At 45.6% G+C, this 26126-nt stretch overlaps 1 protein-coding gene and 1 non-coding gene across 6 annotated transcripts in view; one reads left to right on the forward strand and one right to left on the reverse strand.

The window, feature by feature from the left end:
* The window catches only part of PBX1 (PBX homeobox 1), a 338015-nt gene that overhangs the window by 95436 nt on the left and 216453 nt on the right, over positions 1-26126 (reverse strand). For 4 of the 5 annotated variants that reach the window (XM_006077418.4, XM_006077421.4, XM_025287446.3 and 1 more), the window contains one exon: positions 5459-5703. In XM_006077418.4, the coding sequence (XP_006077480.1) occupies positions 5459-5703 (245 nt within the window). Of the gene's footprint in view, positions 1-5458; positions 5704-18361; positions 18592-26126 lie in introns of those variants that run through there. The other variant, XM_044944102.2, reaches the window with a different exon arrangement.
* Positions 12113-12184, forward strand: TRNAC-GCA. The gene has a single exon. It is a non-coding gene; the product is annotated as a tRNA-Cys (tRNA).

Consider the following 26126-nt stretch of genomic DNA (forward strand, 5'->3'; position numbering starts at 1 on the left):
AACATTCAGTAAAACATCTACTCACACTTAACTCGCAGCAGTGTTGGAAAACTGTGGAAAATTTGTTAGCAAGAAAGGCAAGCTGATGCTCTGAAGGTTGAAGAACTAAGGACTTCAAGTGTCCAACTTAATACCGCAGAATCATGTTAATCAATGCTAAAGCTGCACTGCGATGGTTTTTAACAACACAAAGCTCTTCACAGCTGTCAGTTACGTAGTAACAGTAACACATTCACTGTTCATTTCTTGAAATCCTTTGAGGTTCGCTGGCCAAAGATACATCAGCAGACATACCCACTGGGCTGTGTCTGCACTGGGGGCTGGGAAGCCTGGTTTTTGACCCTGTCTCCATGAGTATGTGGGCAATTGCTTTCACTACTCAGTGCCTTGTTTTACTCGTCCAAGAGTGGATTTAATCATTCCTACCCCTTTAACAAGGCCAGCAATCCTCACGCTCCTTGTACGGTGACCTGTGGATGGAGTACATCACTCACGCGAACAGGGCAGCAGCTAAGAGCACAGACCGCCTGCGTTCACACCCTGCCCAGGAACTCACTTCACTGTGGGGCTTTGGTTAGTCATGTAAGACCCCTGTGCCTTCTCTTTCCTATCTGTAAAATGAGGACAGTACCTCAAAGAATGTGGTAAGGACAAGATAAGTGTGTCTGGCCATACAGTGTGTCTTTAATATCTTTTTAAAGTATAGGTAACTCAGTAACCCAGCATATGATCACAATGGGGCAACCCTCTCCAGGCTTCAGTTTCCCTCATGGAACAAATAAAGGAGGTCACAAATAGCTTCTTTCCACTCTGCAGGTATATATATGCTGAAGATGAAATCCACAGAAGATCAGGTCCATACAGCATTTTGCCCTTACTATGAAAATTGCTACATAAACACAAGATCTTATAAGCTTCATCTCTCCCCAACCTAAACAGACCCTTCACCCCCAAGCTGTACAACAAAGGGAGGAAAATAAAGCCTGGCAGCGAGTTGGCTGAAAGTCTATGAGGCCTTGGAGAGGGATGGCGGGGAGGTATGCTGCAAGCATCCCCCGCTGGGCTGCAGGTCCTACCCCCCGCACCCGCCCCCAACTTGGTGGGGGTTCAAAGTGAGGAGGGGCTGGACGTGAAGGAGCTATTGTCAGGCGCACACCCTCTCTGCTGGGAAGCCGCAGTACTCAGCTAATAATGTGCTTCATTACAGTGAATAAAAATACTCACGATATCTGGTGTTTATTCAGGGCACTGGATGCTGGGCCCCTTTCTGCTCCGCCCTAAACAGACAGTGGAGTCTTTTCACCCACTGCTGAGGTGGAGCAGGGCAGCTGCTCAACAGCTGCTTGGGAACACACAACCGACAACAGACAGGAACTCCAAGTCCATTTAGATGGGCAGAACACAGTTTTTCCAGGACCTGAACTACCCAGGCCTCCTCCTCAGTTCCCCAAGCTCAGCACCTTCGGAAGCTGCACTACTCTGGTGAGGCCAGGTTCTCCCGATGGGATGGGGAGTAGGAGTGATTAATTAATTAAATAGAACCCTCACAGGCTGAAGGTTTCTGTGACAAGGAGACTGCTGAAGACTGTCCTAAAGACAGTCACCTTCTGGAGCGACCCCTCCAGCTGCCTCTGGCGACATCCCGGGTTCCAGGGCAAGGGCACTTCGAGGAGCAGCCGACCCAAGAGAAGCTCTTCACAAAACTTGCTTAGTATAAGCAATTTAATCCTAGAATTGAAGCTTCCTTCCTGCACTCTCTTCAGCTCATCTTCATCTCTAAGCCTTTCACACTGGATTTGGCTGCCAGTTTCAGCAAGGAATATAACTGGGATCTTAAGACTTCCTTGGCTGTGAAAGGACTACTTAACCCACCCCAGTTCAGCCTTGGAGACTAAGGCTTGTCAATGTCCTGGCAGCGTTACTTACAAAAACTGAAGAACTCTGCAAAGCTACAAGAGCATCTTTTTTTTTTTTTTTTTTGAGTAGCACTTGGAAGAAAATCAGTTTTCTGATATCCTGGTTTTATCTATCAAAATATGCCAGCTTTTTTTTTTTTTTAGCTAGCTCTTAAGTACTTCAGCTACAGACAAGATCGGCTGAAAAGGTGTTTAACAACACTTTTTAATGAAGAAAACAATTTCCTTCCTTTCTTTCTAATGCAAGTCACTAGAAGCCTTCTTTATCTAATAACCTCCGGGTGAAACAATGGCTAATTCAGGTCTTTTTGGTGGGGGTTAGGGAGGGAGCACAGGATGAGTGGGAAGGGTGAGGAGGGTTACTGTAGTTAATTACTGGAGAGCTAACTGATGCTCTGGTTATCTATCATCACCAAACTAAAAACAAAACAAATCAAAACAACAGAATCGACTCTTAAATAGTCAATCCGGAACCATCTAGGTATTATTAAGAGACTGACATTTTTACTAAGGTTTCCTATTTTTTAAAGAGGTCCCGTGAGGAATGCTTACAGAAAAAATGAAGAAGATCTATCTTTCAGACTTACTAGCTAGAAGGTTAATGGCATAATTTCCTCACAATCTGCCATTTACTCTAATTAACAATACAACTAATATTAATAAATTATTAAGCACACAGCGTGTTAAACAGTATTCAGTTCCTACCCAGAAAATGCCCAAAGAAATAAGGAAATAATTTCTTAGTACTTCTTAAGAATAATAAATACAGACTACTACTACTACCTTGACCTAACTTGATCCCACAAGAGACTGAACTAGACCTGCCTGTGAATGTCTGAGGGTCTCCTGCGGAGGCGTGGGTAGACAGCGGCCTGCCGCAGGGATGGGACACTGGCGCAGCCGCTGTGGGAGATGCATGTTGACATAAATCCTCCCGGTAGCCATTAGCCCTACCATGGAGCCTGCAGACTTCAGTGCTGGGTCGCCTCAGACCAAACAAGTAACAGAGAGGGAGTACAGCCCCAGCCATCAGCAAAATGGATACAGTTTAAGTTCCCAATTTTCCAGCATTGTTGTTATTCAGAATATGTAGGTATCTATGAGAAGTTTCTCAAGGAGAGTATTTTTATCACTAGCCTCTCTTAGAGAGCATCAATCTATTCGATGAAAGTACCAGAGAGGACAGGCCGGTTACGTCACTGTCTACAGACGCCCACACTCGTTCCATATTAAGTGGAGCTGCGTATTGCTCCAATAACAGCCTTGGGCTAAAGGTCCAAATCTAGATTCCAGGGTAATCTGTCCCTCCTTGGATGTGTGACCCAGATATACCATCTAACCTCTCTGACCTCCATTTCCTCACCTGTATCAGAATGGAGATAATGACAGCCATAAAAGTGCTGGAACAAGTGCAGTTAGGTTGAGAAAAGTGTTTTAGACATTTTGGAAGAAGATAGAAGAGTAACAAGGCGGGGGTTAAATCAAGAAGACAGTCTGCTCTTCTTTGTTGCTGGCAACCTGAGCTACAAAGAAAGCTAGTTTTTAACACCATCTAGCCTAATATCCATCTCAGTTGTAGGTTTGGGAGGAAGCCACATTCTTTGTGCCCCTGGAATTTCCTGGTGGCTCAGATGGTAAAAAATCTAGCTGCAATGCAGAAGACCCGGGTTCAATCGATCCCTGGGTTGGGAAGATCCCTTGGAGAAGGGAATGGCAACCCACTCCAGTGTTCTTGCCTGGAGAATTCCATGGACACAGGAGCCTGGTGGGCTACAGTCCATGGGGTTGCAAAGAGTTGGACATGACTGAGCGACTAACACAACCTGAAAACCAGGTCTAGACAGGTTGTTATGCCAGAGACCAAGCTTAGTGGTGAAGGTACAATGGGAAAAGCATGGGGAGGAAGACCCAAATGGCTAGCTAGGGACCTTTACAGGAAATGTCCCCGTGACTCTTCCCAAACTATGCCCTTGGTTGGGGCAGGCTGTGAACTCCAACATGATGGCCCAGGTAGGGAATGGCATGGATCCGCCAGCTTACCTGAGCTGAGCCTCTCCTGGGGTCTGGTAAAATGTCTACAAGAGTCTACATCATGATAAGAATGTTTCTTCCCCGAGAGGGTCGAGGGTGATGATCCACAGGTTCTTACCACAAAATGACTTTTGTTTTGCTCCCCTTGACACCTCCCTACACCTGTCCCGTGGCTGAAATTCACCACACTTGGTTTCCAGCTTCATAGTAATCTTTTCCCTCATAAAAGAAGAGACTTTGTAGAAATCCATTTCAAAGGTAGATAGGACTGCAATAATGAAACTTTCTTCACTTTAAATTTTAAAATGCCTATTTCTATTTTAAAATTTATATATTCTATTAAGTTTGCATTTGCCTTTTACTTAGACTGTCCTAAGTGGACGGTACAGGGTCTTCTACTTTTTGATTTTTTTTCTCCTTCTTCTATGATTCTTAAAAAAGAAAGAAAGCCAGAAATCTAACAATTCTATGAAAGTACGTTAACTTAGAATTTCAGGACAATGTCACATCCAACAATATGACACCAACTAATGTCAGCTAAATAGTGGGAGGAAATCCTGATGTTAAAGGACCCCAGTAAAATAGTGTTGCTCATACTGACCAGAGGAAACAATATTGACATTTAAATTCATGTGTGTGTGTTGGGGGGGGCACTCTAGTAGACAGGGGTGCTGTTATAATTAGAATACCATACAACATCTATATACTGTTTTATGACTTAAAGCCTTTTTTAAGCTTTTCCTTCATATGATTTTTTTTATGGCTCTCTGATAGCTTAGGCTCCAAATCCACAGCTCTTTGCTGAATACTACCAGCTACTGAGGTAGAGAATGTGGACCACTGGATCCCACAGACCACCAGTAGCGTGTCAGGGCTGGAATTCAATTTTGTCTACCTCCAGGGGTCCCCTGAGACCCTCTACTTTTTTTATAGAGGGAGATGTGTATCATATTATATACTATATCTAAAAGTCAGAGTATGATGTGCTTCCATTTGAACTAATCTGGGTAGGGTGAAGGAATTTAAGGCCAGGTTTTAGTATCCGTTCCCATAGGCTTCCATGAGCACCGGTGGTGAGGCATCCTCCTAATTAATGAGCACACAGGGCCCAGAGGACCCCCCCACACACACCTCCCCAGCTCACCTGGCAACTCTGCTCATGACTGTAACACCGAGAGCCCCAGAGCTGCATGCCAAGGGACAGCGCTCTGGAGCGCCAGGGACTGTTTCTGTACATAGACTCAGTTTCCTAAAATCACCAGTTAAAACTTAAACTATTTTTTAAAATGATCTTATCTCCAGTTTGCCTGAGTTTTCAACAGTGGAGACCCTGGACTTAATGGGCTCAAGTTCAACAAGTGGCTCTGCGGGGAGGGCAGAAACACTGGCTCCCGGATGGCAATCTCCAGGAAAGGCTGCCTGCCTCCGACCCCTCCCAGCTCGTTGTTTCATGATTTCTCCGCCCTGCCCTAAAGGGCTGGGGGGCCCAGACCCCACATGGCTGTGAATACCTGCTCGTATTTCTCCAGCTCCGTGTGGTAGATTTGTCTGATCTGTGAGAGTTTGGCTCTGTAATCGGAATGCTCCACTGAGTTGTCGGAACCGGCGCCTCCAGAAGCGGCCGCCGCAGCCGCCGCCGCCGCTGAGCCCCCGCCCTTCTCGGGCCCCGCCACCCCCTCGGCCAGCAGCATGTTGTCCAGTCGCATCAGCTGCGGGTCTGTTGGCTCCTCTTCCTGGGCTCCCCGGATACTCAAAACTGCAGGGAGATACAAAAGAGTGGGGAGGTGTTGACAGTAACCCAACGGAGTAACATTTAAAAACAACAGAAAACTCCCAATACATGATTTGGCTGAAGAAGTCTCAAATCACTTAACAAAAAGGCATCTGAGCAATGGGCGTGCAGAGGGCTGGAAAAAGAGAGGGATGGGAGGACAAGAAAATACAAGGAGAGATTTGATTTGTTCCTGAAATTAATTATACTCCTCTTATATGAGGTGCCTAGAACAGTCAAACTGATGGAGACAGGAAATAGACCTGTGGGTACCACAGGCTCGGAGAAGGGGGAAATAAGGAACTAGCAATGAACCAGTAGGGAGTTACATTTTGGGAAGATGAAACAGTTCTTGAAATGAATGGTGGTAATGGCTGCCCAGCAATGTGAATGTACCTAACGCCACTGAACTGTACACTCAAAAACAGTTACCATGCTAAGCTTTGTTATGTCTATTTTACCACAAAGAAAGAAATTTCAAATCCACAAAAAAAGAAAAAAAAATTGTAACAGAATATAATTTTCACTTTCATCCCCAAACTGCTAAATTTTAGTTCAAGGAATAGCATTTCTTTTCTCATTTCTAATTTTAGATTTTCTGTGAGTTTGTTATTACAAAGTTTTTACATTCATTGACTTTATGATATTGGATCAGCCTAAGTTTTCATTTCCAAAATAACCTAAGTCAGGCAAATTCAGTTAATTTGAGTAAAGTGTGAAGACCTCTCCTCTGGACTAGGGATTTCTATTTTCCAAAATTGAGATCAATTTATTCCGGGTGGTAAGAGCTCCGTCCTGGTACAAACAAGGCTGAGGTCCTTTAAACAAGCTGCCTCAGGGATTCAGAAAAGCTGGGGTTCAGATAGGATGAAGGAGGCTTGGCTCCACGAAAGGCTCCTTTTTATTAACCCCCCACAACCATTTGCGGGGGATGAAGGGGTGATTTGGACTGAAAGAGATCAAGTGATTTAGTAAATCAGTGGAAGAGCTAGGCAGTCTCGTTTTACTACCGCCATACAACCTGCCATAAAGTAAATCACTCATCTAAACCCAGTTTAGTCGTCAGCAGCCAAGTCTTTGCTGAGAGTGAACATGAAAAGAGTATCTAATTAAAAAAAAAAACAAAACTGAGGGCAGAGTAGGGAAGGAGGGATGTAACTAAAGGTAGAAAAGTAGCAGACTCTGCTCGTTCGAATCCTGGGGTTGGAGATGCCAGAGTCCAGGGGGCCGGGTGGGTATATGAGCAACAGCACAGCACAGAGTCTAGAACTGTTTCTGGCCAGGATACATCTGGTGAGCCCCACGGGGACAGTGACAGGTGCAGCCGCCTCTCGAATCTCAGCAAGGCAGCCCCATGGGGTTGTGACAGGAAAGGTGGATCTGAGCTCAATCCGAGGGGACATGGAGACGTTCGGGGCATTCCATCACCTCTAATACCAGCATAACTGCTGGCTGTGCCCACATGCTCCTGGCTTCTAACAGGTCTGACAAGAAGCAACCTTGAAAGTTGTTTCAAAGGAAAGCCCGAGTCCTGTGCTAAAGGAAAATGGCAGCATCACTTCTGTGAATGAAGCAGTCAAGTGGACACTCAAGCACCTGGCCCGAGGCGGCAGTTTAAAGGCCCAGGGTAGACACACGTACCCCTTGAGGGAGTGAGGAAAGACAGGAGGATGCAACAGGAGTCCATGGGGAAGGGGTTAACTGGCAGGAAAGAAGGATGCAGGAAGAGCCCACACTTCAGGACCCAGGCTCTCCTCTTGAACTGAATTTTTAATGTTCTGCTGCACTAACATAAAATTGCTATACCGGTGACAGCAAAGGTTAGAGGATTGTGGAGTTTAATTTTGTGGACGTTTTTCCAATGAAATCCTTCTTTTGCAGACTCATAAGACTTACATGGGAAATCGTCCCCCTGGTCTCAGAATAAGAAAGATTTAATCATGTTATTCAGTTCCTTGAACTTATTTACTCCCATCTTCAGAGTCCTCAGAAGAACATATCACCACTAACAAATATTTCCTTAAGAAAGGAAATGAATGCTGCAACCGTTTCCTGAATGCCAGCCCCTAAAGGTGTGGGGTGGCGGCGAGAAGAACGTGGCCCCCCAAGCAGATGGTGTTGGAGCCCTGGGACCTCTCCTTCCTCACCTGTACAGCCCAGTGAATGCTTTCCGCTGAGGACATTAGTGTGTGGGGTTTATGGATGTTTCCCCAGTGAATTTCATCGAATGAATTTTAATTGCTTTATCAACAAAATACCTATGGGTCATTTAAGAATGAAAAAAGAATCACCTCTGAGCCATTTGGTAATTGTGGCACTTTTAGTTAATCAGTAAAAAATTGGTGCTGGGGCAAAATTTGACACTAATCCACTCTCTGGAATCCCATGACCAATACGCTCCAGAAGAGGCCACAAACCTCGGCCGATGGGAAACCTCCTCAGGATGCTGAGGCTGGTGGCATCTGAGCCGGGCGGGCTGTGACGCCTCCAAGCGGCTCTTCCTCATCACTCCCAAACAAGTCTTCCTGACAGATCCAGCACTGACAGCTCTCAACAGTGTAGCCAAGTAAAAGAGAATAACGTCAACCGGTGAGGATATACTTTCCTGGGGCTACCTACACGCCGCCTTATCTGAGGCGATGGTAAGGGTGGTCGGGCCTGAGACCAACTCACGCACCCCATTAACTCATTCCTCTAGCAAAATCCCATTTGTTCTGAAAGAATGAGACAGAAAAGGAGTCAGGCAGACACAGAACAAAGTGCTGGTACTGATTCCTCCAGGTACGAGGTAGGTGACCAGGTGGTCATGTTACCACTAGTATTTCCCACGTGCCCAGTATTTACTTCAAAGAATATTTTCCCTTTCCAGCCCTTCTCAGTTGCACCCACATCCATGCCTCACTTTTTCTTTCAAACAATCCATGGGAAGCACGAACTGTCCACACCAAGGCTGCACACCTACCTACTTTATGTTTTTCTTGATCTTAAAATCTAACTGCTTTTAAATGAAATAAAGGAAATGCTAAAGCTGCCAAGGACACTGAAAGGAGACACTGTAACCCCCTACCCACCAAAGAAGTCCCAGGACAGTCGCAGAGGGTAAAGCCCTAATCTATACTACTGGAGACATTTAGTAGGGGGAAAAAAAAACACACATATACACACAGGAAAGGGTTATCCTTTTGCTTAGCTTTCCTATCATTTGATGAATCCTGGAAACAAATACTCTTCAAGAAGAAATTTGGATTCACTAAGATTTAATATAATAGGTTTCCAAATGTGGCCAAGAAGGAATAGGTGTGATAGAAATGAAATACACCTTGCTTGCATTAATCCTTAGAATTCAGGACACATAAATTGGCTCCAAACCAGAGATTTGAAAAAAATAAAAGAACAGAAAAAATAGGAAAAACAAACCCAACAGTCCTTTCCAAATTATACCACTCAAATTAAACTCAAATCATTATGAAAACAGAAATTTCAGAGTATGTATCAGAACCACCACCACCAAAACTATTCACACACACACACACACACACACACACACACACACACGCAACATAAACAAAAGAAAACCTTCCTCTTCCACTGTCTAACACAGGAGATTCTGGTTCTGAGGGTCTTGGGCTATGCATGTGTGCCGCAACGAGGCCCGGATGGACCGGTAAACAACACGGCATGGACAGATCTCTGCCCAAAAGGAGCAGGATTTGAAGGTACCACTATAAAGACGGGTGTTGAGATTCACTGATACGGAAGGCTGTTCAGCTAGAGAGTTAAAAAAAATCCCACCAACATTAAATAAATAAATGAAAAGGCCGATACGTCTAAGCCAAAGTGATGCTACCTATTTACTGCTTAAAGCCAGCACTCTGCCAAATAGGAGACAAAATGATTATTTAAAAGCTCCTTTTTTTATCTCTGTGGCACCACGCAAGTCTCAAATGAACCTTTCACCAGGACACCAGAGATGTTAACACTCATCCTCCAAGATCCAATTTCAACCAGCGGAGCTGTTACCTAATCCAGCAACCATCACATGTGATCAGGTTCCTGCCCCCCTGATGGGAGCCCCGCAGCCTCCCTCGCCTCCTCCCCTCTTTGCTCCCCAGCCCAACAGCTTTTACTCAGGTTTAAAGGGAAAAAAACCCTGTTTATGCCAGTACATACAGGATTTTAATACTGAGATTTGTACACTTCCATTACCAAAAAACAAAATCAACTGCGGTGGATTTGCTCTGCAAAGAGGGTCACGCAAGAAGATATTTAACCCTTTCGGTAATCATTCTTAAAGAAGGAGTTTCCTTCTCACAAATCTAACCCCTCATATAAGAGACCGGTCAAGACAGGTGAGTGATGTATACGGAAATTGTCACAGGCCCTTTAAAAAGCATCCGATGTCACCATCTACCTTGCTGCCATCACTGGCCCTGGGGTTACTTCTCTGGTGAACCTCCCAAGATAAGAAGGCTGTCACAGCACAGTCAGGGCTGCTCTCTCAACTGGCCTCCTGCTGTTCTTTGTTTCTTCACACGCGGAGAAAAACAAACCAAACCCAAAGGCAGCTTCAAGATCCTTGGCAGGAGGGCAGCAAGCGGGTTTGTTTTATCCTTGGCTGAGCCCTGACACCGATCCAGAGCAGCTCCAGACAAAGCCCACTAGAGGGCACTCTTTCTTCACCAAGGACCGGTTGTGCTAGGAGGGCGGCTGTTTCCAGTCCCCAGGTTTTTTTAGTGCTGGGGGAAATGCCCCTGCTGAGATTCATGCTTCCAAGGGTGGAGCAGACAGCAGAGGAAGAGGGCAGATCTACTGAGAGGGTCGTCTTCAAATGTGGACAGCCGTTCAGGGACCCAAAGCTGGGCTGACAGAGAGAGATGATGAACAGTCAACAGACAGGTGGGTCTTTTGGGCTTCACAGGATATTCTGGTTCTGAGGGTCTTGGGTGGCGCTAGTGGTAAAGAACCCGCCTGCCAGTGCAGGAGACATAAGAGACATAGGTTCGATCCCTGGGTCAGGAAGATCCCCTAGAGGAGGGTATGGCAACCCACTCCAGTATTCTCGCCTGGAGAATCCTGTGGACAGAGGAGTCTGGAGAGCTGCAGTCCAAAGGGTCGCAAAGAGTTGGACATGACTTAAGCGACTTAGCACGCAAGCAGACAGGTGATTTGGGAAAGGGCAATGAGGTGTTTCCAGGATGGGAGCCCTCATGCTTTCTGGCCAATTTCTTTGCTTGATTTGAAGGCACAAGACTGAAGCTCCATGCAGGTTTTCCACAGTCTACGAACTGGTCTTCAGTACATACGACCAGAAAAGCTGGGATAGTGAAGCTCTCCCAGACTCACCTCCCAGCCCTGCTCTGCCATCTTCCAGGGGGTCAGAACTTTGGACAGAAGTATGGGACAAAAATACGCTGTCCTTGCATTTTTTAGAAATAGAGCAAAGTGCCTGCCTCCTGAAAATATCACAGTTAGACCTTTTATTTGTTCAGAAAGTACCTGTGCACAATGAATTGGATCACCTTATAGAACATGGAGTAATATTACAAGCTTAGATAGCAGATAACTGAAGATTACAAAGGCAGAGCAATTTCCCCAAAACCAAAGCAAATGGGACAAGCCACAACTAGAATCTAGGTCTTTAACTCTTACACACTTTATCCTCTACTATAACATTAGGATTCTGTCACCAATGGTAATCGAGTGGATATGCTTTCAATTCTGCATATGTGTGCATGTATACACACACAAGCACACACAGTGTCTTTCGATGCTCAGGTTGTGGCTGATGTGCAAGGCAGAAAACAACCAGACGTGAGGTGGGGAAGGGAGGAAGTTCTTCCTACTGACCTCTTAATTTCCTTAAAATTTCCTCCAAAGCTGGTCTTCTTCAATTACTTCTTTCTGCCAATAGGACCATCATGATTAGAGCCACTGAGCCATGTGATAGAATGCCCTCTCCCCTCTCAGACAGAAAAATCCACTTACCACAATCTCATCCTATTTCAAATCTCCATTCAGCCTTTCTCAAGAAACCTACCCAGATAATAGCTAGAAATGAGCTCCCTTGCTACTGAGCCACCAAGCAAGTATGAATACTATCTGCACCACAGACATAGTGCATCTCAGAACCACCACCGTCACACCGGCCACCTCGCCAGCAAGGCTGTGAGCTTCTGAAAAGCTGTGATGATCTGTCCTCCATCTATGTATCCCCCTATGACCTCACAGCGCCTCTGGCACTGAGTAGCTATTTGAGCATCTCCTAATGTATGAGAAAGAGTGCAGGAGGGAAGGCTGCAGGATGGGCTCTCCAACGATCCTGTTCGTAAGGCAGCCAGCTCCTTATATATTCGCTCCTTCTCCCTCTGGTCCAGTTACAGTTTAGACCAGAGTTTCCCTGGTGGCTCAGAGGTAAAAGTATCTGCCTGCAATGCAGGAGACCTGGGTTCGATCCCCGGGTTGGGAAGATCCCCTAGAGAAGGAAATGGCAACCCACTCCAGTATTCTTGCCTTGAGAATCCCATGGATAGAGAAGCCTGGGGACCCCAGTCCATGGGGTCACAAAGAGTTGGACACAACTGAGCGACTTTACTTTCACTTTCTTTATCTTCTGGTAGAGGCTCTTTCCCTCTGTCACCTCTTCCACCCCACTTCAAAAATCTGTCAAATCAGCCTGAAAATGCTAAGCACACAAATCTACACTGTCATTAAGCTAGAGCCTTAGAACCCACAGCCTGGCATGTCCCCAGCAAGCCAACATTATCCACGACGAAGGCTCTGGGTGTTGGGAAGGCCTGCCTGGCATGTGACTGGTACCTGGGGAAGAATTCCTGGGAGGGCTGACAGTGGCCCCCAGGGAAGGGGCTATGCATACCATGTTACCCAAAGGAGCCCTCTGAGGAACGAACACTCAGTTCACTAAAACAAATCACTAACTGAGCATCTCGAAGGAGCTGGGAATGGAGTGGATGCTGAGATTTCCAAGAAGCCCAGGGTTAGACTCCTCCAGTCCCTTCAGTGTGTGCACATCAAGTTGTCAGAGTAGGTGGAAAGCAAGCAGAAATCCCAGGGGACACATACCCTCTAATCCTTCCTCTAGTTTCTTTCATTTCCCACAAGCATAACTGCACTCTCAAATCATAAATTCCAAGCTTCTGCTGCAAAATAACTATGACATATTTTGATTCTTCTGAACCCAAAGGTGGGACCAAAATCTGATGTCAGTGGTTTGAAACTTAAGGTATTGTGTCCTGATATTTTCCAGTACCAACCTTCTCGTTTGTTTGATGAAAAAGGTGTTTTGTGCATTTTGCAAAGAGTCTGTCTATCCAACAAATGGAAATGACTGACAATTTGATTTCTTGAATTTTACAAGCCAGCCTGAGAGATGGTTGCCAGTCAGAGTTTCTGGTGAGCATGGGAGAACCAGTGACCACCTTAGTGGGGACCATCCAGTGCAGGCAGCGATCTCTGAGGCCGCTCAGATGAGAAGTCCAAGTTCCTGGAGTCTTCAAGTGTGAAAGCCATGCTTAGACTGTCTGTGTTCCAGCTCTTGAGACGCTCAGGGACATCAAGGCTGGGATCTGTGGGTCTAGGGTTCCTTATGGCATCACCAGGTCATAAAGATAAGATGTCTTCTAGCCCTTTCCACCTTCCTTGGTTTGTTAGGCAGGTAAACCAAGCAACAGGACTTGAGGGCTTTAGTCAGTCAACAGCAAGAAGCACTGTATCCTGCAAATATTCACGAGCATCTCTTATAGTGCCAAGCACGGTGCTGAACTGCAAAATAAACTGTGGTCCAGAAACGACCTTAAGGATACATTCATGTCTTCATGTTTACCCACCACTACTATGTTCAGGGCTTTGTGAAAAGTTTTAGGGCAGAAGGTAAACATAAAAATATATGCCACTCTTGAGATGGTTTTAGAGTTTTTGTTGTTGTTGTTTATATTTGGGGGTTTTCTTTAGAGAAACGTACCATACTTTTTCTTGTCGTCTCTCTTTCTGAGCCAGGTTGCCGTGGTTCTGGTCACATGCATTTTCTACTTCCCAGGAAACACTCGGGCACGGATCCCAATCACACGTCCCCTGCTTGGCACATGGAGCCTCCTAGGCCAGCTGGCAGAGAGCAGGCTCATGTGCTGGGCAGCAGACTCCTGCCTTCCTGGATGGGCGCCGGCTGCCCGGGTGAGGGGGCATTGGTCCTTAGTAACTTTAGCTTGGACTGCTGCTGGGAGACACCCTTGGCTTCAAGAATGGCTGCGGAAGTTGGGAGGGGGGTGTGACATCACCACAGCCTTGGCCTGGACTACCATGCTTGGAGGTGTGAGAGAAGAACAGCTCCCGGGGAGGGCCAACGCGGGGTGCGAGAAGCCAGGACGGCACCTGGTAGCCAGCGATGCAAGCAACGGTTTCCTACTCAGTTGTGTATAAAATGTGTGAGAAATTGAGAGCCACTGGTTGGCAGCTTGCTGTGCAATCCCAGAGATGCAAGCTTCTCTCTACAATGGTAGTTTCTCAAGGAAGTGACACCATGGGGAAAGCAAGAGAGCTTCTCACCATTCTCTTGGATTCAGATGATAACATCAATTAGGCACCTAGCACATTGCTGGCAAGTGCTAATTCTTGACAGATTTCCTCTCCCATCAGAATTCAGCATCCTCCCAAAGGGCAAGGATGGGCCTCAGCCCTCTTCCGTGAGCTCGACAACATGGCAGGAAGGAAGAACACGGATACAGAGCAGAGTCCGAGGCTCCCGCTGCACGGCCTTGCCTTCCTTAAGCTCAGTTTCTTTATCACCTGACGGTAAATAATATCAACCACAGCTTGACTCTCATTAAAGGATTAAATAGGTTTATTTTTACAAAAGCACATGTCTGTGCTTGGTAACTGGTTAGCTTTCAATAGTCGGTTAAATCTACATCAATCCCATTGATAAAGGTCCCTTTGGGAAGAATAAGAAAGCAAGACAGATTCTGAGTTAAGAGTTTGTTTTTTATATGAAAGAAATCAGCAAGGCGGAAGGAACCAGGCTAAGTCAGTGAGTACACACACACACCAGGCTAAGTCAGTGAGTATACAGACACACACACACACACCAGGTTAAGTCAATGAATACACACACACACACACATACACCCACACCAGGCTAAGTCAGTGAATATACAGACACACACCCATACAGCAGGCTAAGTCAGTGAGTACACACACACACCAGGTTAAGTCAGTGAGTACACAGACACACACACACACACACCAGGCTAAGTCAGTGAGTACACAGACACACACACACACACCAGGCTAAGTCAGTGAGTACACACATACACACACAAACCAGGCTAAATTAGTGAGTATACAGACACACACACGCACCAGGCTAAGTCGATGAGTATACACACACACACACCCACAGCAGGCTCTATCAGTTAGTATAGATACATATACCCACAGCAGGCTAAGTCAGTGAGTACACACACACACCCTGCTACCTCACTGTGCTGCGCTTCTAGGCAAACTCAGACTGACACCATCAAGCCCAGGAAATCGATTCTCAGCTCAAAGAATGAATATCAAAATGTCTTCTTTTTTCACCCTTTTCCCCCTCTTTATGCACCTTTCTTGCTGTTCTTCTCCCAAGCACGATAAGAACCCTACTTCCTCTGAAGCCCAATATGTTCCCTGTTTATGAGAGCCCCCGGCTCCAATCTTCCTTAGCCAGAAAGCATGCTGACCTGGCAGAGCTCACTGGAAGATGCAGTCCTTCTGGAAGGCTGAAAAGACCCTTCGGGGAGCTGCTCAGCTCTGAGGCAATCTCACCTTATGTCAGACAAGCTAGCCTGGACATCCTCTTTAATGGCTGCTTTCAAGTTTCCATTAAAAAGTAAATACATTATAACCAGAAGGGAATAGCAACTCTAGTCACGATGGAGGTTTGAGGAAGTGTATTTCAGTTTTGACTCTTGGGTGGGATGCAGACCTCATGTCATCCTTTTCTGCTGGGACATAGAGAAACCCCACACTCAAAATATTAAAAGATAATTGGATACTAGTATGTTTGTGTGATGTGTGATCTTAACTTCTTGACATCATTCCACTGTGTCAGGACAGAGAATGCTCTTCCGGCTCCTAGTGACTAGCAAAATTTTCTTGTGCATATTTCCAAGCTCCATTACAGCAGGACTATTTTTTTCCTCCAACCTTCCAAATGATTTCATCAGAACTAAATTTTAAATAAAGAGCATTTTGTTCCCACAAAAATGTTTCCAGTTTTGAAAATCACAGAATAATTCAGTGGCAGGATTCCTAATACACTATACTGTTGATCTTGAGGGGGCCTTACCAAAGATAGCGATAACTTAGTCTTAACTCACTCTGAGATTATTTCCATTTCCACAAATTACAGAACACATATGCTATGATTAACAGTCCACCTTCATCCTGCAAGAGGAGGCTTACTATCTAACAGGAGAGAAAGGATGCCTCTGCCAGATGACAGCCACAGAGGTGTCTGACCAAGGACAGACAGGGACGACATCGCAGTCGGCAAACAGCGAGCTCCACCAGGGTCAGACACAGGGTCCAGAACCAGGAAACGAGCGCAACACTCGGACTGGCTCCATCCCTTTGGCCTCTTTTACTTGGTCCTTCCACTTCTCCCTCCATTAGGAACACAATGCCTTGGAATCTATCAGAGGATGGGAAGGACTCACTGAATCTCAGGACCACCATATGACTTCAACTGACACTGATAATAAGATCATTCCAAGTAAATGTGTGTATTAACTATGCTAATATTTACACTGAGACATGAGGTGTGATGGGGGCATGTGTCTCTCTCCTATATGGGACATAGGAGAGGAAACAGCTTAAGAAAGGGCCTGACAGAGAGTTTCAGTGCAAAGTTGAAGAAAAAGGATGATCTTTTGGTTTCTTCCAACCATCCCTTTCCATGGACACAGAACACTGATTTTTGGTTAAGTCATGGTTATAGGAGGAAACATACTTCCCAGCTTTCCTTGCAGCTAAATGTGGTCATATCTCCAGAGACAAAATTCTGGTTAGTGATAGATGAATGGAAATAAGATATAAAACTCTATCCTTAAAGAAGGAATGTCTTTCTTTCCCCTCTCTCCTTTCTTTTTGCTAGTTGGAACATGGATATAAGGGCTGGGGCTCTGGCAGCTACTCTGCACCATGAGTTGACCTGGGGAATATAAGCCACAGCAGGGAGAAAAACCAGATAGAAGTCCTCATATCCTAGAGACCAGCCTGGGTCACCTTCAGGCTATATGAAAGTAAGAGAGAAATAAACTTGCATTTTGTTTAAGCCAATTTATCTTGGGATTTGGGGAGGTTTTTGTTTTGTTTTATTTGTGTTTGGCAGCCTAACCAAGCTAAGCTAATATATTCTTAAAAAAAGAAAGAATGAACTCTAGAAGGCAGAGTGATTTCATGTTGGTAGAGTGTTACAGAGAAAATTAGAAAGAGGCAGGTTTAATAACCAGAGGCAAGTCACAGAAACACCTGAATAGCCACTGGAGAGAATTTCTTCATACAAAAAAAAAAAAAAAAAAGAAAAGGTTTAGAACAGATAGAAAAAGGCTTGATTATGAGACGGGTCTCTCTTGGGTGCCACGTAGGCTCTTAGCAGAAGTGAGAGACCTGGGCAGTCTGGAGTGAGGGAGCATGGCAACTACAGGTCTCCTGGTCAGGGTGCTGGGTGGCCTGGGGGAGTATAGCTCAAACCAGGAGGGAGAGGTGGGTGGTGAGGGCTGCCTGCGTGTGCAAAGTAGCCAAGAGCGCTCTTCTGCCTCTGTGATGAAGGAAGCGAAGAGACTCAGTCTTGAACAGAAGAAAGCTAAGACAGGCTAAACTGTCATCCTGGAGCTAAAGATAAGAGAAGGAGCAATATGTGAGACCAAGTTCTAATAGATGACTGTAGGCTGTTGGAACTTACCCACCTGTATACAGCTTGTATTTGTGTATTTCCTTACACTATAGTACAACAATGTTTGTACTCTCATTGGCCCGTTAGATCTGCCAGTTCCAGAGGAGTGGAAGAGGGACATAGGAGAAGAGAAAACCTCAGCATGACCCATTTAAAGAAGAAATCACCTCCACTCACTTTAGTGGTAGCAGAAATTCCCCAGCAGAAGGACACGGGGTCGATTTCTGGGCACCCCAGGTCCATTCCAAACACCTGCCAATTGGCTTTCCTTTTTCCATGAGCACAAACACCACCTGTGACCCCGGACCATCACCTCATAAACTCACACAAGCTCAGTCAGGGTCCTTCCGGGAAAACATGTGGGTAATCCATCACCACTCGTTACAAAAACCACCCCAAGCACAGGTCTTGGTACTAATGAGTCACCAGAGTCATTCTCAGACACCGGGGGCTGCAGAATCTGCCGGCAAAAAGGCGGCAGGAGAGGCAAGAGGTTTTTGCTGCTGTTCAAACGTTCCTGAGTTTGGGCCTCAGAAAGCATTAAGTCTTTGACTGAGAGAAGGCTGGATGGGAGGACAGGATGCTTGCTGTGTCTAGAGTCTCATCCTGGGCAAGAGAATGAAGATGCTGAACAAGAAGTGCTGGTGGAATGAGGGCAGGGCATTGAGACGATGGGCTCCAGGTTGCAAAACCCACCTTCAATCACTACCAGTCCTGTCTCAGCATAAAAGGGAAACATCTCAGGGGGACCAAGAGAGGCCTTGGCTTGTGATGTTTCTGCTTCAGGTAAGAATCCATGGAGCCATCATTTCCAGTCCTTCCCATCTCAGCACCTGTGCCTTTCCTTAGGGAATGAACTGCACGGTGGCTCTGAGCTCCCAGGCTGTGCTCCACAGTGTCCCCTCTTCCCAGTAGAGTCCATGTGGCTGAAATCTTAAAAACATAAACACCTGTCCATCAAATAGGCTTAACTTTTCTCGAACTTGAGTGCAAGCATTCAAATTCCACCCTGAAAAGGGCTTCTCAAATGCCGATTCAAGTTTCCAGGGGGACATCTTAAAGGAGAAGTAGATTTCAAGTAAATGATTGCAACTTATCGAAAATAATGTGCTACTTAGCGTCTGCAGCACACATCCTGGCAGGCAGAAAGGGGAAGCAGCACTGGAGCAGATGGGAGCGATTAGGCTCTGATTTTCAGTCGGGCTTTTGCTTGTCGGTATTGCCTCTGCTTGTGTTTACATCCTGGTAAAACCAGGACATTTGCGAGAGGGGAGAGAAGGTTTCCCTGGACCATTCCTTCTTTCTGTGTGCCCCAGATAGAGCGCCCCCCCCCCTACCCCACCAAGAACTCTCACACAGAAGGTGCCCTGCCCTGTGGGGAGGTAAGGTGGTCATCACAACTATCCTCATCAAAAAGCATTTAGCTCCATGAGGCGCTCACTAAATACATCAATGGTTGACAGAGAGACAGATGATGGGGATCTTAATTTTCCTTTAAAGATCTGCCTCCCTGAGGCTGGGCCTTATTTACTGTGATTCTTACTATATTTATCTGAAGAGGTATCTTGTTTCCTCCTCCACTGAATGAGCTGACATCTCTCCGACCCACAGAATATCTCTCAACTGTTCCACCAGGCAGATGTTAGCATGGCTCTTTCTCAGGCCCCTTGGTGATGGTACATCACTGGCAAATTGCATCTGTTTTGCTGAGGACACTGCTGCAGAGGGCTGACTGCCCAGTAAGTCGCGGCAGGACAGAGAGGAGACCCCGGCTGTCCCCAGTTTATTGGAACCCTCACAGGGGCTCATGTTCTTTGGGGTAACAGACACAGAGTAATCTCAGAAGCCAACTTTGCTTTTTTCTTTCCAGGCTGCTTGCTTTCCAGTGGCACTCTGACTGTGCCAGACTAGTCATGTCCACTTATGTTTAGTGACAGCCTTACAGCTCCGTCAAAATAAAAATCTCTTAGCCTGCACAAAGTGTTGCTGGCCTGCACAATTTCACCAACACTGCCACCCCGACAAGGACCCAGGATGGTCTCTTGGTCAAGCAGTCACTCAACAAACATATGCTGAGTATCTACTCTCTACTGGATCCTATTTCAGCTGGGGAGACTCGACCAGAAATAAGAGAAGTCTGCAGACTGGTGGGAGAAAGAGAAGCATCAGCTGATAATAGAATCAAAGTGATCAAATAGGTGTGTGGATAAATGCATGGGAGATGTGGAAACAGGATATTTTCTTGTGTGAGAATGAAACTTTGCAAAGCAACTTGCCTAAAATAAGCTCATCTGCTTATATTCTCACCTGAACACTATGGGGTATCATTACCCCTTTATTCAGATGGGGGAATGGATGCACAGGGGACTCAGAAGGGCACACAACTAGTTATGCATGGACTCACATCAAGGCCTTCTCTCTGCATCACAACAACCTCCAGTCTTAGCCAAGCTTAGGAGGCAAGCGAGGGCCAGTGCCCTGAATAAAGTACGGGGCTGACCCAGGACTCTAGGGCCGGAATTAATAGCTGGCAATTTTCACAGGTTGAAGGCCAACGTGAACTTTCATGCTGCCTATTGCAGAATCTCATTTCTCTGTTCTCCTGAACAAGAGTAACAACTCACAACACACACATGGTTTTCCCAACTTCAATGCACTCTTTGCTTACTACTTACTATGTCTTAAAGTAAACTGAAAAGTCACAGAATTGTTTACATACCAAAAAATGAGTTTGCAGTTGCACAAACTTTTTTAAGCCAAATATGTTTTCACTTCTTGTGGCAAGAGATGTGGAAGTGAGATTGAAGTTGCTGTGCTGTTGGTCTGTCTGGTACTGTATGACATGGGTTCCTGGCACATGGCCTTGGCTTTAAGGTTTGACATCACACCCTCCAGTTCCAGGTTCTCTTCCCAGTTTGCAAAGCAGAACCATGAGGCCACCTCTCTGCCTTCATGCTACCTAAAGACACTTAGGCTTATGGGAAAATGAGGAGACAGGCGCTTTCATGTCCTCCAATGAAACAGTGCTGAGCACTTACATCACGATGGTTACATTCTTCTCTCCATTTTTGAGATTCGACAGGTCATCTAAGTCTTGTTTACAATCTGGGGTATGAATGTGGCATAAAAACAGAATTAAAATGTAAAAAAAAAGACGGCTAAATGTGTATACATATATATGGACATTTATATATTTTTATATATTCCTTTTGTCTAGAAAAATTTTTTGAGGTATGGAATTATTCTCAGCCTTTCATCCTCATCTTCAAACATTATATCAAACTGTGATGGAATCATGGCAACACAGGGAAAACAACTAGCTAATTTAACAATTCAGTATACCAAAGCAAGTTATGTATATACAGTTTTCTTTCCTCTTCTAGAGAGGATACTGAGAAGCCAACTTTGGTTCCTGGAACCCTAAGGAAGGTTCTGTGACCTTAGGGCACCATCATTTGCGTTATTTTGGCATTTCTTAACTATGCCTGTGAAAGTTGTTTTTTTAAAACAGGGGGTGAGTTGCAGTGGCACATGAAAGTGGTTGACATAAGTCTTTTTTTTTTTTGATGAGATAATAGTTTATTTTTTTAATTTTATTTTTAAACTTTACATAATTGTATTAGTTTTGCCAAATAACAAAACATTTTGATATAAGTCTTATATATTAAAATTACTACTTATTGATGTTGCTGCTGCTGCTAAGTCACTTCAGTTGTGTCTGACTCTGTGCGACCCCATAGATGGCAGCCCACCAGGCTCTGCCATCCCCGGGATTCTCCAGGCAAGAACACTGGAGTGGGTTACCATTTCCTCCTCCAATGCGTGAAAGTGAAAAGTGAAAGTGAAGTGGCTCAGTCGTGTCTGACTCTTAGTGACCCCATAGACTGCAGCCTACCAGGCTCCTCCGTCCATGGGATTTTCCAGGCAAGAGTACTGCAGTGGGGTGCCATTGCCTTCTCCGCACTTATTGCTAGCTGCCGCCTAATGGCTGTGCAGGTGTGGGTGGGTAGATCCACACTGTTACACTTTTAAATTCCCTTTTGTTTTGCTGCCCAAACCTAGCTAATTTGGCTGCTGGTCTTAAAACTCAGGCTGGAAGCAACACATGTAAGATGAGACAGTTGCCCGGCCTTTAAGTGACAGAGATGGAAAGAAATATGAACAGAATAAAAAACAGAGGTCTTCTTAATTGCTCTCTGCCTTACTGCTATTTGAGCAGCTCTCTGTTTGGAAAGACCCTAGATTCTCAAAGGGCTTCCCAGGTGGCTCAGTGGTAAAGAATCCTGACAATCAGGAGACATGGGTCCAATCTCTGGGTCTGGAAGATCCCCTGGAGAAGGAAATGGCAACCCACTCTAGTATTCTTGCCTGGGAAATCCCATGGACTGAGGTGCCTGGTGGGCTACAGTCTGCCAGGTTGCAAAGAGTCAGACACAACTTAGCGATTAAGCAACAACCACAACATAAGACTCTCCAAAGTCATCAGTCTGTGCTTAGGTCCCATGAGAAAATGCTCACAGCCAGCTCTGTGGTCAGAGGCAGAATCACTGGGATGCAGCATCACTCTTCATTTCTTCACTCTGAAATAATCCTGAGATTATCTCAAAGATGCTATGGTGAATTTCAAGGTACGGCTTCCCTGGACAATTATTCTCTCGATAGCCAAGCATTTACTCAGTTCATTCAGAGAAGAGGAAAGAACTCCATCACTCGCCCCTCCATTATCTGAATGACAGCACCCATACTCTCTCCTACACACTGGGAACAGGAACGTACAACCCTGGCATCACATGTAGATACCCCATCATCTATTTTAACTGAGATTTAGAAGTTCAAGCCATACACACAGTGATGGTGTATTAAGGGCATAGGTTTATCATCCTGTAAAATTAAAGAAGAGAAAGTTAATCGGTGCATGTCAAAGAAAGCTTTCATGGATGAAATTAGACTTAAAACCTTGCAATGGCTTTGTTTCATGTAGGACAATCCTCTGTGTGGTTCCTTCTGGATTTTTCCTAGGAGTAGAAATTCAGTTCCAAAGAAAAAGAAATCTCCCAAGGGGGAACAATTTAACTATTTGGAGAATGTGTTGATCTTTAAAAGACACTGATTTCCCTAGTAAAGGGAGAGAAAGAGGAGAGTTTAAGGGATGTGAGTGGGGGTGGGGAGAGAAAGAAAATAGTGGAGAAAAAAAAGCAGAAGACAAGAGGAAGATAAAATAACCCTCAAGTTTTTTTGTGGATCAAGAATTACCCTGGGAAGTCCCTGGCGGTCCCTTGGTTAGGACTCTGCAGTTTCACTGCCAAGGGTGGGGGTTCGATCCCTGGTTGGTCGAGCAACTAAGATCCTTCAAGCAAAGAAAAAAAAGCATTACACAGACCAGATGCTCAGTGGTTAGGACGTAATACAGAGGCCCTTCCTTCTAAATCACATGTCACAGCATCCTTCCTAACAAGATACTTGGATTTGCAGTGTGCTGCCTTTAGCTGGCTGTGCCCTTTACATCAAAGGAACGGACACCCGTCTGTGTCCCTGGGGCTTCAGAGTCTCTGCTTCCCGGAAAGAACAGTAGGAAAGGTACGAGAAGGAATACACATGCAGTGAACTATGATAAATAGCTAACAATTTATATTTACATTCATTCTTGGGCAGAACCCTTTTTTACTGCAATATATTAATTAGGTTATTTATTCATTAAATCAAAAGCACCTTTCTCTGAGTGCTCAGCACATGCCAGGCAGCACTATGTGTACTGGGGACACAGAAATAAAAAAAACAAAATGCCTGCCTAAAGGAATGAATGGTTTCAAGGAGAAAATGGAGAAATAAACAGAGTTTTAAAATGCCCTGGTGTAGAGGACGTTTACCCTCCAAAAGGCCTCTGCTTGTGATATGATCACAGCTAAGTGTGCTGACATTCATCCTGATTTCCTTACTCCAGCTAAGGCTGTCACATATTCAAATACACAAACAGACACCAACATATGCTGGCACAGAGGTGGACCAAGGCCAGGGACCAGGTGCTCCCGTTCACCTGTAACCGTTTCAGCCTCACCACAGCCCCACGTGGATAAATGCATCAACCACTTGCAGGACTTAAACACTCAAGAGCCACTATTAAGCAGAACCTCAGCTCTGCGTCCCAGGACAGGACACCCCACCCTCTCTCCCTGGAGAGCTGCTTCAGTGAACAGGCGGGTGGGGGAATTCTGAGAGTGCAGCCAGCATCCATCATGCCAGCAACCCCTGGCAGGCGATCTTAACAAATGCACTTCCTCCTCCGGGAAGGATCGGGGCTTCGTAGCCTGCACCCAAGCCACAAGCTGCACATCAGACCAGAGATGGGCTGGGAGGGAGGGGCAAAGGTGGTTTTAAGGCTTTTGTGGCTTTGAAGAAAAGGTCTCTGAATGTGAGAGAGCATTCAAATGGTCTCTGCAGGCATCCTGGCCCTGTGGTTGGGCGCTTTTGGGTCTGTGGCCGTTGAGTTCACCACAGGCTCAACTTCTTCCCAGCGTATTCCTCTCTCATTTAGCCCTCGAGACACCCGCACAGCTGGGGTGGCTTTGCAAACCTCACCAGCATGTGAAAAGTCTGGGGCAGTGATCTTTCTCACTTGATCTTCGACAGGGCGTCCTGGACGCAAAAGTCAGACTCTCAAAATCTTAACTCGTTTCTTCTGGTACCAGAGAAGAAAAGTAAATATTTAACCACAGGCACAGAGGTTGAAGGAGCAACAGCTATAATCAAGACTCAGCTTCTCACCCCTCCCCGAGCTGAGGTGAAGATCCCCCACGCCTCTATGCAAGCTTACCCAGGGCAGTGAAACCCAGGCTCCAACCAGCAATAATTCCACATATAAACAACTCTTGCTCGGCATGAAGCACACACCAGACGGTAATCAGCTTATCTAATAGAACAGGCCTCTTTTCCTAACGTGGAGGAGGATTAGCAGGCTTGAATTACAGCCGTGAAGTGTAATCAAGCTCTGATCGACACTGGCAAAGGATACTGTATATTCCTGCTGGGCCATGGGTTGTTGGCGCGATGTGGTGTACCTACAGGGGATGGACAGGAAACGCTTGTGATGGTAATGACTCTGGGAGACAGCAACTGAGCAACGGGGGAAAGCAAGTGTTATGGGAGAAAAATTAGATTATAGCTGGTGCCCACGTCCTCCCTGTACTCCTTCCAGCCTTTGGAAGCTTTTAAAGTGACTGCATTTGAAAAGATTTTGCAGGTCCATTAAGAATATACTATCCCCCTAAATCATAACTACGGGTGAACTCTACCCTTGCTTGGCCACAGAAGATACTTCATTGGTGTCTGTGACACAGATCCCACTGTCTCTAACCACAGCGAGGGCTATGGTGTAGCAGTGCTGTGAACATCCTGTGATCCAGGTATGGGAATGGAGCGGGGAATATGGCTGACATGGAAATCACAAAGGAATTCGTACTGGGCCTCAGAAATCCCCTGATCGCTCGTTGGTAAAGAACCCGCTTGCAATGCAGAAGACCCCGATTCACTTCCTGGGTCGGGAAGATCCGCTGGAGAAGGGACAGGCTACCCACTCCAGTGTTCTTGGGCTTCCCTTGTGGCTCAGCTGGTAAAGAATCCACCTGCAGTTCGATCCCTGGGTTGGGAAGATACCCTGGAGACGGGAAAGGCTACCCACTCCAGTATTCTGGCCTGGAAAATTCCATGGACTGTATAGCTCATGGAGTTGCAAAAGAGCTGGATGCAACTGAGCGACTTTCACTTCACTTTTCAGAAATCCAAGAAAATGATTTAAGAATCCCATCCTCACTTTGAAGATGCCAAACCAACCCAAACCAACTAGCAGCTGCCTTTTCTATCCCCCACCAAGGAGACATCTCATCTCACTTGGGAGGCCAGCATTTAATGACAGGCTTATGAAAAGGTCATCTTTATTTAGTAAATTCCATGATAGGAGAAAAAAAAATTCTGAATTTTTTGAAGCTTCCCAAAGGACCCTTATATCCTATCTAAAAAGGAAAACATCTTATCCTAAGTCTGTTTTCTCTCACTCTGCCCATTTCTTGGTGATGAACTTTCCTTCACATCCTCTTACAGCAGCTCTCTAAGTAAAACAGTTCAAAAGGCCAGTGGCCTTCTCTTCTAAAAATAATCACAGCCTCCTTTGTAATTTCTCATCTATCTTGACATCTAGTCTTTTTCCCTATTCATGTGTCTTAAAGATCAAAGAATCCAAAGTGGACATAACATTTTAGGAAATTGCTTCCACTAGTGTGAGGAGTGAGTGTGTGAACGTCGCTCAGTAGTGTTCGACTCTTTGCGACCCCATAGACTGTAGCCTGCCAGGCTCCTCTCTCCATAGAATTCTACAGGCCAGAACATGGAGGGGGTGAGAATTCCCTTCTCGAACCCAGGTCTCTCATATTGCAGGTGGATTCTTTACCGCCTGAGCCACCAGGAATAC

The sequence above is a fragment of the Bubalus bubalis genome, chromosome 6 (assembly GCF_019923935.1).
Source record: "Bubalus bubalis isolate 160015118507 breed Murrah chromosome 6, NDDB_SH_1, whole genome shotgun sequence".
In the NCBI taxonomy this organism is placed as follows: domain Eukaryota; kingdom Metazoa; phylum Chordata; class Mammalia; order Artiodactyla; family Bovidae; genus Bubalus; species Bubalus bubalis.